This window comes from Centruroides sculpturatus, unplaced genomic scaffold (genome assembly GCF_000671375.1).
Source record: "Centruroides sculpturatus isolate CEXI.00-Female unplaced genomic scaffold, Cexi_2.0 scaffold1823, whole genome shotgun sequence".
In the NCBI taxonomy this organism is placed as follows: Eukaryota; Metazoa; Arthropoda; class Arachnida; order Scorpiones; family Buthidae; genus Centruroides; species Centruroides sculpturatus.
Window position 1 is genome coordinate 11,781 of NW_019386161.1, and position 17,214 is coordinate 28,994.

Here is a 17,214-nt window from a genome sequence, read left to right on the forward strand (position 1 = left end):
TTCAGCCTTTTCGGTTGTAAGTTCGGTTGTATGCTATCCTAGCAAAGCCTACGGTTAGGTTTTGCTAGGATACAGTTTCAACTGGCTAGCCGGTTTCATAACTTTTTCGTTGTTAGTTATTATTTTGTCTTTTTCGTGGTTTCTGTTTTTTGTAGTTAGTTTTCCCTTTGTAATTTATTCTTTTATTAGGTGCTTTGTTCCCGCTGTTAGTTTCGTTTTTCTAGGCCATCCCATTTTCGTGGTTATCGGTTTTTCGGTTATATTGTTTTGTAGTATTTTGGTTTTCACTTCTGTTCTTTTCCTTGGTTTAAGTTATCAGTTTAAGGTAGTTTAAGTAATATAAGGATCTTTCTAGATGGCGTGTTTATCTAGTTCTGAAAACACAGGCAGGGAGCCCATGCTGAGATGTCTCGTCCATCCGCAGGAAACTTAGGGAACTCCTGGACGTTGTTCTGGTTAACTGTCCAGAAAAATGCAGCTCTGCTGTTCACAAAGAACTCAGAATCAAAATTCGTGAAGCTGATAACGATCTGTTTTATTGGCAAGACTATCTGTGCATTGGCTCAATGTCTTAGTAATGATATCGACATATTGAACAGTTTAATCATTGAAGCAGTATCAAAATCTTTAGCACATAGTGTTAATCGCATTCAACAAGACGTTTCAAAGAAGGTCAGATTAGTAATAGATGGCAAAGTAAATAAAATCGTGGACACTGCACAAACCACTATTCCTACAAGTTTACCGACCTCCTCTTACGCTGGAGTCGTTGCTAGGTGTGAGATCCGCAAATTTCCATATTTGTCGGAATTTTGAATTTGTCCAGGAATTATAAATAAATTTAACAGCAAAACAATCCTGCTAAGAATTAGAGCAGAGGTTACTTTTAGTCATAACAACCCGATAGGAAAATTGACTCATAAGTATCAACTTGGCACCGTAACCATCAACATTGGACAAATACGTGACCCCCTTTCTCATGACAAGATGAAAAAAGAGAGTCACCGGAAGCACGGGGGAAGCGATTAATCAGGACGTTAATTTTGTAGTTGTGTGTATTCCATCTCACAGACCTCCATAATCCGGACTGGATCCAAGAAGAGCAGAAGACACCGTTTGGAAACCCATTCATGACAAAAACCTGTCTATACGAATGAAGTCTCTTTATGTATTATAATGTATTTGTGACGAAACTAAACTTTCATACATTTTGTTAATGCAGTTTATATAACATATTATTGTTTTGTTGTTGTTTTTTGCTCTTTTCACCCTGTGGACACCAAGAGGCTGTAAACGGCTCACGTATTTGTAAAATCTAAGTGACTCGTACAACATGGAATACATATAAAACGGAAAAATCAACAGTGTTATAGGGGGGTCGACTGTAGTTAGATATAGGTTTTTTAAATGAATATTCAAAACAAATTTCGCTAGATTTCTTCCGATAAACCAGGGGAGCGCACCCATTCTACTTGATCTACGGCGCTGAATATGTAGCTATGCCACTGGTAGTGTAAATTTGTATTTTTTGTTTTCTGCAACCGGGACAGCATTACTCATCAGCGTATCCACCCGTGACTGGAGACATATCTTCTAAATAGCCTCATATCAATATCATTCTTCGATCTCTGTAACTGTATAATAACTCTTGAAATAGTACCAGAGCCATCGTATCTAGATAAAAATCATTTTCGAAATAGTTTTTATGTAAATAAAGTAGTTGTAGATTTTATTCTAACAACGCTAAATATAAATAAATTATAACTCCACAATGAAGCAATTAAACTTTGAGATATAATTCATATATATTCGAGAAATTTTTATAATCATTTTATTGATATTATATTACTAGCAGATGAGCCTGGCTTTGCTTCGGCAAAAATTAACACCAAAATTTAAATTTATTAGATTATTTCGTACTTCTAACCCTATAATATAATGAAATATTAAAGTACAGTAGAGCGTCGTTTATCCGAAAGCTGGTTATCCGAAACGTCCGTTATCCGAAAGCATTCCAGTCGGCAAATTTAAATTTTCGCTAGTGATATGACGATGCAATCTTCGGCTATTTCTCGGGCTACTCAAATGTTTTACGTTTTTGATACTAAATTAACATCTGAAGTATAATTTTTTATTGTTTTTATATTTTTCAATATATTTATTTTGTTTTTACAAAATAAAAAAATAATTTTTAACGATACAATAGTCTTCGTTAGGCTTAACATCAACTAAAATTCAACGCGAAGCGACACGCAACGGAGAAAAATTTCAACGCGGGATAAATTAATATATTTTTTTTCGTACATGATTCGTTATCCGTAAAATAAGTTATCCGAACCATTCCAGTCCCCAATTGATTCGGATAAACGACGCTCTACTGTATTTGATTTGTAATCAGAAAGGTTATCTTAGGTTATCACACCGAATGACCAAACATTTAAAAAAGTTTTAAATTGCGTACAGTAGAAAAATAAAGAATTTTAAAATATGATAGATTGGACACTCGGTGTGATAAACCCTTACATAAGATAACCTTTGTAGTTATATTAATCAAATACAGTAATATAGCAATTCAATCGAAAACCATATAAAGAGTTGGGTTATTTCAGCCTACCAATGTCACATTTGTCGCGATACTCGGATGGTACGAAAAGTCATAAATTCAATGGTCAAGTATACAGGAATTGAAAATATATGTTAAATTTTTCAGATATTATAATATATTCTAATATTAACTCTAAGAAACTTTCATTCACAGCCGAATATCGAACGAAAAAATCTGCCAACCAATCAAATTACCCAAAAACAGATTAAATATTTAGACTCAGCTTCCTCAAACATCACTTAAGTCATATTTCGTGCTGGACGATAAACTTTAATTATGCAATTTTTTTCTATTCCAATGCCATCATGCAACTTTTTCCTATCGGACAAGCTGTGCGGTAGCATTCGAATATGAAAATTGCATGATACGATTACCGGCAGTCAAAATACAGGGTAATTCAAAAGTCACAGAAATTTTAAAAAATTAATACTTCAAAAACTATTTACAGTAAGATGATGCGGTTTTCAAAGAAATGCTTAGAATGAAGCGGGATATTTTTAGGTGTCATAAAAATTTTAGTAGTACCAAAATTGTTGCATTTCTTGCCATAGACGGCGATTGGTGAGGTTACATAATTTGTGAACAAATTATGTAACCTTACTTTAACAAATTTACAAATGATTTCACCATCTATGGCAAGAAATGTAACTATTTTGGTAGTAAAATTTTTATGACACCTAAAAAAATCACGCTTCTTTCTAAGCATTTCTCTGAAAATCGCTTAAATAGTATATGGATTATTAATGTTTTTAAATTTCTTTGACTTTTTAATCACCCTGTACATTTTAATTAACTGGTTCTACAGGGTGCCGAGTTTAATACTTCTCCAATTTTTCGCAAAATTTGATTCGTTGGTAGATTATTATTTGGTATTCTGCTGTAAATGAAACAGCTTGTTACAACTAACATTAGAAAAAAATACGATATCTTATAAATTTAATATAATGTATTTTCTATTGCTGTAATAAACCCTTACGTAAGATAAACTTTGTGGCGATATAAATCATACACTATAATATAATATAATAGAGGATTAGAAGTACGAATAATAATCTGATAATGTTAANCTTCCTAATTGCTCGTGAAGTAACATCACCTTACTCTTAAGGCACCATGTTCTTTTTGAAATGTTTAATCTAACATATTTAAAACTTTTCTAAATGTTATATATATATAGGCCTACACCTACACACTATTACAAAGGAAATTGTAACAATAATTATAATCAGTTCTAAAGCAATTCTTGTGAACAAACCAAAAACGAATTGGATTTCTTCCAAATTACTAACTGACTAATTACTTTCAAATAAGGAAAATATTCATTTATATTTTTAATTAACTAAAGGGAAAATTTTGCAGCTTTGCGTGTGAGTTTATATAATTAATGTTTTATTTTACATTAATTATACAAACTCGACTTTTAAATATAAAGCTGGAAAATTTTTCTTTTGGTTAAATAAAAATATAAATGAATATTTTCCTTATTTATCCTTATTTTGCTATCACAAATTTAATAATTTAATATAACCGCTGTTATCTAACTTATTCTTTCTGATACATTTTCAGAATTATCTTTTCATATATAAGTATCGGAACATAATACCGTATCTTTTAAAATTTATCAAATATTATTACTTTCCCGTCTCTGCTATATATATAACAAAGGAAAATTTAGCGATTGGTCAAAAAATTAACGGAGAAGATTGCTGAATATTAGGAATTGGGACGCATTGAAACATCAAGGAACACGAAACATTTCGGGTTTTTTTTTTAGTATATATGGATGTTAATGTATGTGTTTATGTGTGTGTGTGACACGATTTAGTTTACCCAATTTGATGCTTTATAAGTCCTGTGCTTTTGAAGAACATTTCTGAAATTTTGCGGGGAGGTTCCCTTATTAGAGGCATTGATGCTGTTAAGGATCGAACGGAAGTATTTACAAACTTTTATCGCATAGTTTCACATGTTCTATATGATGTGGATTTTATAACTTCGTTGAGAGTACTTTAACTGCCCTTATTCTTTTAAACGTAATAACAAAGACGTTTTGAAAGAGTACAACAATCACAGCACCAGTAGACCGGTTTGATTTTTTATAAGATGAAACACTAGACTTTTCCTTGTATATATCGATAATAAATAAAGTTTAGTGAATGTCTCCTTCAGAAAATTAAACGTAAATACACCTTAAAGCAATTCTTGAAAACAACTAAGGAAAATTTAAATTTACACGAAACTTTATGTATTTTATAATAGATTCCAACTAAAGGAAATTCAAGGACACGTTCGCATTCAATCTTAAATATTCGTATAAAATATATATTAAAATTCTTTAAAATTATCCTTACTAGTTAATTACATCTTAGTTGAAAAATCATTTCTAAACTTAGGGTCTACTCACACGAATGAAATTGCAAGTTTTTACTCTAATTTATTATAACAATAAATTTAATTAGGAAATGAATATCAAATATTGACAATTTCATAAAGAATAAATTATTAGACAAAATTTAACTAATGTATTTTGCAACATTACACCCAGGGCTACGGCATTTGGCATTAAACACGAACTTAATTGTGGTACCATTTGGATAACTCTGTTACAAATATAAAAATAACAGAAAACACTTTCTATTAATATAATAGATATTATATATTATAATTTAACTTTTCATAGTAATAAGGGCAGTTTTCTACGAATTTATTACTTCGCCAAAGAAAAAAATTTTCAATTTTGGCGCCTGTTCGTCTCGGTGCCCTGGGGACATGCTCCCTCTGCCACTGCCTTTCCGGGACCCTGATTACACCATATAAATTTAATGCCGATAATAACTTGTTGTGTGGCAATCCTATGAAATTTATATTACTTTTATTTCTAATTTAAACGTCAACAGAGTGAAGAAAGAAAAATATGCCGTGAGTAATATTTGGAGTAGGGTCGAAGTTAATGACGAATTTATTCGTTATTATAGTCTATAATATTTTTCAATTTTACAATAATAATCATAAGATGAGCCCATTAAGAAATAAAGACATGCAAATGATTTAATTGTATTTTTGCACATAAATTGCAGAAACTTTATGTTAAATAATCTGATATTGTGAGAGTTCTTCCAATGTTGTAATATTTGAAGTGTTTTTTTTTTATTATTGTCAAGTTTGATTTATAGTTTCCGGTGTGACGTATAACGTGAAGCTAATTATTTCTTGAAATAATTGGCTATGACAATTAAATAATTATTTTGCTATGACAAATAAATCAAAGTGTTAGATACGAAAAGACCATATTTATTATTTTAATCTGCAAAACAAGTTTTACTGAATTTTATCGGCACGTCATTGCATGACGTGCCGATAAAATTCACGAAAAAGTGCTGTATTATGCGAATCTGTGCTATACGAAAACACAGGACTAATGCAAAACATGGATTAACGTTTTAGAATTTAGCAAAAGTATACCATTCTTTTCAGTTACTAAGAGAAATATGTTTATTAAAGGAATCATTAATTTATTTGTAATGAATAAATAATTAACAATTAAAAGAACTGTATGACGCGATAATATTAATTTTAGTGAAAGGCGGGCATGTTATATTTAGAAAGTAGTCTTCTTCTCAGCTTTTTTTGTTGATTTTGATCAGAAGTATCAGCAATATTTTTATACTTTGATCGGCAAGATCCGCTCAATTGTCAATGGATGGCGAAATGAAAAATTGTCGTCGGGATTACAAGATCCTTCCAATGTCGGGACCTGACACAAGTTAAAATAGTAAAAGTTCGTGTCCTATCTCGCGAACAAAAATAAACGTTAAGTGGGCGTGCTAGTTCGACTTTCGAGTGGGGAGCGTTATGAATAAGTCAATAGGGTGTCTTCGTATATCGGAAGTCCAACAAGGCTCGTTTAACAAGTAAAACAATTAGTACATGGAAGTACTAAGCCTATATACGATTTCCGAGTTCGTCTTCGTTCACAGTGCATTTTCGGAGCGATATCAACTACCTAAACGCTTGTAACTTAAAGTGACTGAGTACATATACCGAAGCGAGAAAACGAGTTTACAACCGAGAGTATAATAACTGGTAACGCTATGGATCCGGATCATGTTCATTCGATTTGGGTAAGATCTGGCCAATGAAAACTAAACAATAATCGATTCGAAGGTTTCGTATTTCTTTCGATTGTTTTAAATTTCCTCCTTAAAGAAAACTTAAGTGTCAACTTTCTCACATATATGCGATAATTTCGCGGGTAAATGAGAGGGGGGGAGGAGAAAGAACTTGTTGACAGTTAAACCGGTGGGAAAAGGACCGTTAAAAAGGAAACTTTTTAGCTATAATTTTTATAGAAAGACAGCCACTGTAACCACATTTTTATCATAAAAATTTCTACGGATGACAAAATGAAAATATATTATTAATGGAAAATTTGTTCTTGCGAGTTGCGTCTGTTTACTCCAGTACCGAGTGACCTTTTTCCAGAATTTATTCCAGTATCGAGATATCGTTGCATTTCATTCGTCATTTCTACGAATGAAGTAATCATTCGTACGTAACTACGATTAAAAAAGTTTAATAACACTTACCTAAAATGTTTAAATAAATTTTACGAAAGACGAAATTTAATCTATAAAAGAAATAAACACATGACAGCCGTAAAGGCTAAAGTCTGAAAACCACGACAACAATACCTGGTTGATAGGAAAGAAAATCCGTGGGCAAATTTCAGACAATACGCGTGCTTACTTGAATAAAAACGTATCGAATAATGGAGTTTTCTCTTAAAAATTGTGAAATTTTGTACGAGGTATTCCAAAATCGTGTAAGAGTGAAACCAGAAGTATTGCTGACCCGAAAACTTTACATAATATTTAAACTGCGTTAGAACAAAACTGTATTGTACGATGGATACCTATAACTTACATGTAAAACTCGAATAATTCGAAATTAGATAATTCGACGTCGCTTTTATTTCGCCCGTTGGATTTCGAACTATCGAGGATTTTCTCTATATCCAGATATGTAGTTTTTGATTTTTTCAATTTTTAATTCGGATTGGATTTGCACGTCTGTTTTATTTACTATTATATTCATTAATTGTGGCATTATCAAAAAATTCATTTGCTCGTTCTATGATATTATTACTTTTATTTACTTGAATTAGGCTCAAATTTCAGATCTATAAATGCCGACTGTTGTATGCATGTACAGTACGTCTGATTTCCTTCAGTCTTGACAACAGAGTAAGATAGATAAAAATCGAGACCACATAACGGGTAGGAGGCCCGGCTAGCTATATAGATACGTCCAATGCAAATTGAAAGTCACTTGATTTTAATTAAAACATTTTTCCCCAAAAGAAGTTAGACAGATGATTGGTACGACTCGATTTCTAGCAGGAAACGTGTGATGTACAGGGCCAACACGCTACTAATTAGATTTTACTTCATTTATTTAATTGATTTCATAATACTCTATATTAGAGTTTTATTGTAATATCTTTAAGAATTTCAGATTTTTATCAATGGAGTATGACAAGACAAATATTTTAGGAAAAAAATGCGCTTATGGTAGAACAAAATTTTCCCTCTGACTTAACATGGGGATGACATTTGACCCCTGATATGTTCCGTTCTAAGTCGAATTTAAAAATTCAGCTTCTGCTACGAAAGGATTATGTTTCTTCTGTTAACGCGGAAAACTTCGTTCGAATCGGATAAGTAATTACTTCACAAAATACATTTCAGCGATTTGTCAATTTCATTCGTTTCCAAGAAAGCTTACTCCATTCGTTCGCTGGCGCTTCAATAATTTCCTTTTTAAAAACTACAATGATACATTTAGCTTTCACGAAACATTTAAATAAATTTCAATAATTATTCTATGTCCTCTGTTTAATACGCTCGGAAAATTTCTCAGTTAGCAATCAAAACAATTTTGTTACGAAGAAAAACTTACAGTTTTCTTTATTTTCAAATCACAACACTCCATCAACTTGCCTAATTCCTATTTATAGTATTTTCCAATGAACTATGCTCTTGTCTAACAATGTGAGCTGTTTCTAAAGGTTTAAAATTCTTACCGATATAGACATTTGTACTAAAGACACGTTTCAAGAATCCGAAGATTCTGTGTTGGCATATATTCAAATTATTTATTACTTTTCCTTCGGAATGACTTACGTATATTAAATTACTTAATTCATTATAAAATTTGGAAAGTTTAAATATTATATTTCTTTCAATAACGTATTAATATGTCTGGAATGCAAAGTGTACAGAAGTATAATTTTCAATGACATAGAATTATAGCAATTCTTATTGGATTACTGTAATTCTATCCCATAGGAAATTGGTGAAATATAAGTTTTGTCTTATTAGTGGTGATGGAACAAACCAAAAATGGATTCAAAAATCTCCCTCGAACAGAGATAAAATTTTTATTACATAGTTAATATACTGTTTTAAGAATACTTTTTGACAAAATAATTTCAAAACGTAAATTTAATGTTGTGGTAACGTGTAGAAGCGTTTTTATATCCACTAAAACTTTTAAATATGTTAAAAAGTTACTCTCAGTGTCACTATATTCAATATATTTACGTTTTTTCAGTGGAACAGAACATCTTTCAAGCATGAAAGTCGATTGTATTAAATGTATGTTAACCCGGATTTTCGAAAACCTAGGAGAAATTATTGCACGTCGACCCGTTTACTTTATAGTTTTACCTGTATTGCTTTCGTTTTCTCTTTCAATTGGAATCCTCAAATTATCACCAATCGAAGATATCGATGATTTAGTTGTTGCAGATAAAGGAAGAGCTATTAGCACGAAACTCTTTGTGGAAAAAATATTTCCCTTCAATTCTTCTGTATTCTATGATATGTTAAGATTAGCCGATCTTCCCGAGATGGCTATAATGTTCATTGTAAGAAAAGACATGGGAGACATGGGAGTAAAGGAAGTACTTGAAGAAATTAAGAAAGTGGATGAAACTATTAAAAATCTCACTGTTGTAATTGATGACGTTTCAATTGAATATCGCAATGTTTGTGGAATAGTTCGCGGAAACTGCTTCGAGAATCCTTTTTCCGTTCTGCTATCGGAAATAAATGATTTATTAACAAGAAGAAAAAAAATAAAATATCCTGTAGAGATGGACAAGTTAACCTTATCTTATAATGTTTATTCGTTAAATTTGGGAGGTGTGAAAACTGATAGACAAGAATGTGTCGAAAGTGTAAAAGCCATCAGATTATTTTATCCATTCGATATCACTATGAAGTGGAAGCAGAAATGGATTGAACAGTGGACTAAAACAGTTTATGACGAAATAGGAAATAGTCGCTTTCAGCATATTAAGATTTTCATTAATCCTTTCTGGTCCATTGAAGAGTATGCTGAAATTCTGTTTTCAAATCTACGACCGTTGATTGCTGCGGTAGTGATTTTCATCTCTGCTTTCTCCATGATCACATGCATGAGTATAAAATTAGTAAGAAGCAAACCTTGGTTAGGTGTTGCGAGTGTCGTATCAGCTGGCCTGGCAATAAGTGCATCCTTTGGATTAATGGGATTCTTCGGCACGAAAAACACATATTGGAATATTTGTATTCCGTTTTTAGTAATTGGTAGGTATTCTTTATTTGTAAGTAGTTTATAAATAAACATTTTCATTCATTATAATTGTTTTTGTTTGACAGTAACGGAGATCGATGATGCATTTGTTCTGATCGCCAATTGGAGAATTACCGATCCAAACGACAATGTTGTTAATCGTCTGCGTAATACGTACAGAGAAGCAGCAGTTTCCATCACTCTGACGTCACTCACCAATTTCTTGGCGTATTGCGTTGGAATGACGACTTCGTTTCCTCTTGTGAGAATATTCTGCTATTATTCTGCAACTTGCATATTCTTCACTTATGTTTTTCAGATAACATTTTTCNAATTTTAATTACGTTTTCGTTCGAAAATGTTTATCGGAAAACAAGTAGGATTGTCTTGAGTGTAAGTTACTGGAAAGAATAAAAAATGTATTATTGTTTCCATCACTCTGACGTCACTCACCAATTTCTTGGCGTATTGCGTTGGAATGACGACTTCGTTTCCTCTTGTGAGAATATTCTGCTATTATTCTGCAACTTGCATATTCTTCACTTATGTTTTTCAGATAACATTTTTTGGTGCTTGCATGGCGATTAGTGGATATCGAGAAGAGAAAGGCCTTCATCCGATTACTCTTCGATTATTTGGTAAGAATAAGTCATACTTTTGTAAATGAATATGAAATATAGTAACTAAATTTGATGCGAGGAATTTATGTATTATACATTTTGTTTTTATACAGTGTATATAAAATTTAAATTATGAATAGTATGTACGATGCTCTATAAGTCAGTAAACATTTAAAAAATCGATTTTTGATGCTTGGTAACGGGAGTAACTTGGAAATACAGTAGATCCTCGATTATCCGGACCTCTATTATCCGGATTTTCGATTATCCGGATTGTTCAAAATAAACAAAAATTTTAAAAATTTGCTCATTTGCACTTGGCGAATTATGATACTGTTTATGTACTGTACGTGATGGAATGAATAACTTTTTTTGTTTCAACAACGTCTCACTCAGCACAGTGGTCGTAAACTTTTAAATATATTTTGAGTCGTAATAAAAATATAACTTGACATACGTATTTATAAATAATTTATATTCAAATTACATCATTTCTATGACCAAGGGCGGCGTATGGGCAACGTGGGCCAGCACCTATGCCTCGCGGTCCGAAAGACCTCGCGCCTCGAAGGTTTATGCATTACTTAAAAGTCGTGAACGAGACGAAAAAGTTTTATTCGTCATAAAACGATAAATAGTTTGTCAAATTTTTATTCATAAAAATGCAGTTTCAACTGCTTTTTATTTTATAAAATCCGTCTTCTTGCGCCACCAGAGGGCCTTTTAAACAATAGGTAGTCTGTTAGCGCTGGTCAGTAGTAGACCAAATTCAATACGAACGTTTGTTTCTTGAAAATTTGATCACGATTTAAATACAGTATTTATTTTTAATATTACCGATACGTCATCGAAAAGAAAATGTGTTGTATTATCATTAAAAGACAAATTAAAGTATTTGTTTTTATTATCCGAATTTTTTCTTATCCGGACTACCTTCATCCCCAATTAGTCCGGATAATCGAGGTTCTACTGTACATAGAATCACGGGTTTCCAGACGTTTCAAAATTAGTTCTAATTATGTCTATCAGGTGATGTTTCAACACGTTGACTTCGCAGAGGTGTATTTTTTATGAACCTGCCACTATTACAGATCAACTGTTATTCTAACTTGGGGGGGAAAGAAAAGCCTTTCATGTTGTGACAATCATATAGGATGGCCGCCTCTCCCCGTTACTTCTCCTGTGAAACAATTGATACTGTCTTCGATTGAAAATAATCCAATGATAAGCCGACACTTTCAGAATTAATTATCACCGAAATCTGCAGACCCGGTGATTTTTCTTATCGGGCTACGAGAAGTAACAGATTTACAAAGATATTTAAGCGTTATTGGCTGTGTTAAAATATTCTATGCGATAAGAGGTATGAAGGATATCCTAAGAAATGTGGTTCCTTGCTCTCCATAATGTCGTTACTTGCTTTCATGTCATCTTGAGAATGAACTCCTCCATGTTATCTGCTTTGATGGATTTCTTTATGAGTTGAATTAAGTGGACATAATTGGAACTAATTTTGACACCGAAACTAAAGAAATATTCGCGATGCGTTCATTATTTTACTTTCTGAATTTTATCATTCAGGAATATGATTTCAACATCACAATGTCTAAAAAGATGCTTATATTACTAAAATATTTGATATATTTTATCAGTGAAAAGGGTGATATTTATTTGCAGAACCTGAACCTAATTCCTTGGAATCGAATGAATCAGAGGAAGAAATTTTCATGAAAATATTCAAGAATCAAGTCGGAAATATTCTTTCCTTTCCAATTACAAAAGTCGTTGTCATAATTTTATATTTTGCAAATTTGGGTCTTGGAATTTACGGTTGTTTTTCAATTAGACATGGAATAGATTGGCAGAATTTATTTCCTGACGATTCTTCTATCATGCAAGCTACTAACGTTCTGTGTAATTATTTTGAGGAATACGGATTTGCGTTGAATATAATTATTAATGAAACTTTGGATTACTCTGACATCACTGTACAGCAAAATATGGAGTCACTTATCGAAAGATTCCAATCTCATCCTCATATCTCTGATGAACGTTTCACCATTTCTTGGTTGAAATATTACAAGGAATTTCAGGAGCATCCCGTTGCTAAATATTCGTTGGCAGGTTACAACATGTCTGTGAAACAAGATTACTTGGATGGGTTGCGTAAAGTATTCTTGAGATTCAAAGGTGCCGACGAATTCTCTTCAGATATCGTCTTTAATGAAGACGAGTCTGACATAATATGCAGCCGATTTTTTGTTATAGCAAAAGATGTATCTGGCAGAGAAATGGAAATAAAATTTCTTGATGATATGTGGAAAATTGCGGAAGAGGCACCATTCACTGGCATAGTCCTGTATCGATTTTAATAGAACAGGGAATAATTATCATGGACATTGTAATGCAGATGTTTTGGGTTACATCGATACTAATACTTATTGTGTTTTTGTTGTTTATACCAAATGTAGTCTGCGCGTTTCTAGTAGCGATATCCCTTGTCTCCACCATAACAGAAACTTTGGGATTGATGACCTTATGGGATGTAAACGTAGATGTAGTTTCCATGATGAGTTTGATTCTCTGCGTAGGATTTTGTATAAATTATCTTGCCCATATTTCTTATGCGTTTTTTCGGTCAAATTTGAAAAATCCAAGCGAAAAGTTGAGAGATTCTCTTTACCATTTAGGTTATCCTATATTGCAAGGTACTTTATCGACTACTTTTGGAATATTATTTCTATACAAGGAAATGCACTTTATTTTTGTTCTCATAAAGATTGTATTTTTAATGACGTTGGAAACAGCATTCCATGCCATGGTGTTTATTCCGGTGGTTCTTTCGTTAATGCCATCGACTAATCGAAATGAAAATTTTAATTACGTTTTCGTTCGAAAATGTTTATCGGAAAACAAGTAGGATTGTCTTGAGTGTAAGTTACTGGAAAGAATAAAAAATGTATTATTTCAATTGATTCATATGTTACCTCTAAAGCTCGGAAACTCGTTAATCTGCAGATTAACTAGCTAATCTGCAGATTAACTAGCGTGATCCGTTAAAGTTGCTAAAATTGTTCTATTTCTGAAATTACCTAGGTAATGTGCAGATTATCTAGGTAATCTGCAAATTACCTACTAGGCACTCGGTAAAGTGAAAATAAAGTCTTTGCTGAAACAACAGCAACGTTTCTGTACGCTTAAATTAACATAATGTTCTTTATTTAATTTTCGATATCTAAAGAACCAAGTTAATACAATCAAACAATCGACAAATTAGTTGATAGAATCAATCATCAACCAATTAAAAAGACATACAAAAAATCAAACGGTTTAAAATATTAATACAATTAGGGAAATTATTATATAGATAACCACCTATGGAATTTCGGGACTTTGAGTATCTATCTGAACTGAGGGGACCGAGACGACTTCAACGATACCCTACTTTTGGACCGGAGACGAAAAATAATAAAGTTATCATACTTTTTCTGGTGATCGCATGATGTAATTGTGCAGTTAATGTTACCTATGGTGAGTAAAATGGCGGCTCGTCTCTGATTCCAGCAAACAGAAGAAAGGAAACAGTGGGGACGCACGTTCTGTCCTAACCTAACCTATTTTAATAAATTACCATAATTATTACCAACCAAATTATTAGAATAGGTTAGGTTAGGTTTGAACGTGCGTCCCCACTGTTTCCTTTCTTCTCTTTGCTGGAATCAGAGACGAGCCGCCATTTTACTCACCATAGGTAACATTATCCAATTGTGCTTACTTACTAGTGCAGTCTAAAGATTGGTGACACTTTGAATTTCATAGCAATTGGTTTCTGCGACAAGCACACCTATTTGTGGTACATTTATTTGTGGCAAAGATCTTATTTTCACTTTACCGAGTGCCTAGTAGGTAATGTGCGGATTACCTAGATACTCTGCACATTATCTAGGTAATTTGAGAAATGAAACAATTTTCACAACTTTAACGGATCACGCTAGTTAATCTGCAGATTAACGAGTTTCGAGCTTTAGCGGTAACACATATTCTAATTTTATATAAATCAATACCTTAATCATGTTTTAAAATATCATAAATATTTACTTTTTGTTTTTTATTGTAATAAATCTTTTTAATAGGTATATGTAATTTGTTATAAATTTTTAAATCTTATTACACCACAGTTTACAACAAAGACGTCTTAAAATTTATAGCAAATCTCATAAAGGTATTAAAAAGATTGATCTCTTAGAACAGTTTTAAATAATTGTTTATACTTTATATCAGTAAATATTATTCTAATAGTTTACTGAATCCTACCGGTTTTGCAAATTTGATATGTTCTTCTAAATGCACCACAGACCTAAGCATTCACAGTACTTTCCTAATTGGTCAAATAATACACTAGAGATTGACAACTGAGAAAGTATAATTATTATTTTCTGAGATTTTGCATAATCGTCGTATAATGTGCAAATGTTTATTGACAACATGCAGAACTTTTTGTCAAGATATGTATTATTTAATTATGTTTTCCTCAGTTTTTCTTGAAATAAATAAATGTACATCTATATGTATAAATGAAAATGTTTGCTTTGTTTGTTTGCTATACAATCCTAGGATGTTTGACCAATTGCTTCAAAATTCGGTAATTACATCTAAAAATTAAAAAATAAAACTATATAGCCTAAGTCTGAGTTTTTTTCTTATACAATGCAAACACACTATATTAGTTGATTGGGAAAAATTATTACGTTTACTAATATATGAAAATAGAATTCGACGTTTCAAAAAATATATTAAATGGGATGTTATAAGTCAAAGAACAGACTTAACTCGTCACTTTATTTTTGAATTCGCAGATAATTTAAACAGTGAATTAATATGAAAAAATTATATATGTACTACTACATTCATCGAAAAACATAGTAGACACTTAAAAATAAATTTAATTTCGGAACGGCAAATATTAGATGATGAATTTTTTGAAATACTGTATCTTAATTGAAATAAAATAACGAAATTTTAAATTTCCTCTGTTAATTTTAAGAAATATATACGTAAATTAAATATGAGAATTGTTTTAAAATATAAACGATTAAAAAATGATATTTTACGAGAGCTAAAAGATTGTCTACATTGGGATTTAGTTTCCCGTTCTGAAATACTGAACAAAGATTTTATTCCTGATTATAAAAATCACCTATTTTGGTGTTATGTTCTAAAATATCAAAAACTAGATCAAAAATATATTGCCGATAATTCACATACTTTATCTAAATATCAGGGCTGTGGAGTCGGAGTCGGAGTCGTCAAAATATCCGCCGACTCCGACTCCCTTTTACTTACCAACTTGTTACGTATATGAAACGGAGTCGGAGTCGGAGTCGGAGTCGGTAGATTTTTACGCAACTCCACAGCCCTGCTAAATATATAAAATACTTGTCCTGACTGACTCAGTGATTGATTCATCATCGCCCAAAGCAAACCGCTGAACTTAAAGGAGTGAAATTTGGTACATAGTTAGGGTACGTTATGAAAACGCACACTAAGAAGGGATTTTTCGAAATTCCCCCGCGGGGGGAGAGGGAGAGAATTAAGGATTAACCGGAAAAACGGCTTCTACTGTACTATTTTAGATGCGATTTTTTTGTTTTGAATTACGTTTAGTCTTCATTGAGTACTTAGGGGTATTAAATTGATAACATTTCAGACATTGTTATAAATATTTTTATATATTTCGATTTTTTAACCAAATGTTCGAACCGTTTTAAATTCGAATTTGTTATTGCATATTGGTTCGATTATAAAACGATTGTAAACGTTCCAGAAAATTGATCAAATTGAAAACATTTCCTTTGATTCTCACCCGGTAGGTGTTATATAACAATTACTATGGTTATTGAAATATTGAATATACTGTAAATGGAGTTTGCTTGCAAAATCCTCGCGGGCAAAGCTGCGGGTAACAGCTAGTAGATTATATATAAACAGAGAAAATATATTTAAAATTATTAGAAAATGCTTAGAAATATAACCGATAAATTCATAATATAAGTAACATTTAAAATATAGGGGGGGAACCGGGGCAAGATCGGCATGTTAAGCTTTACTTAAATTTTGTGTAATAAATACTGCTGTAAACTGAAAAAAAACTTTGCATATTGTCTATTGGAATGTTTTCTTACTATAGAACTGGTTAAAATCAGTTTGGAAATAAAAATAATTAAAATAATTACAACTTTACAAGAAGAGAGAAATTGACGAAGTTGCCCCGGGTATAGGGGCAAGATCGGCAACTTCTCTCTTTTTGTAAAGTTGTAATTATTTTAATTATTTTTATTAAAGTTGCCCCTGGTATAGGGGCAACAGTAATGG

General features: G+C 32.0%; 1 protein-coding gene across 1 annotated transcript; it reads left to right on the plus strand.

Moving 5' to 3' along the window:
• The first annotated feature begins 405 nt into the window (after positions 1-405).
• On the plus strand, positions 406-13,214 carry LOC111613865 (patched domain-containing protein 3-like). The gene is made up of 5 exons (XM_023355218.1): positions 406-776; positions 9,218-10,236; positions 10,309-10,484; positions 10,779-10,860; positions 12,520-13,214. The coding sequence occupies exons 1-5, from the start codon at positions 406-408 to the stop codon at positions 13,212-13,214; spliced, it is 2,343 nt and encodes a 780-aa protein (XP_023210986.1).
• The last annotated feature ends 4,000 nt before the right edge of the window (positions 13,215-17,214 follow it).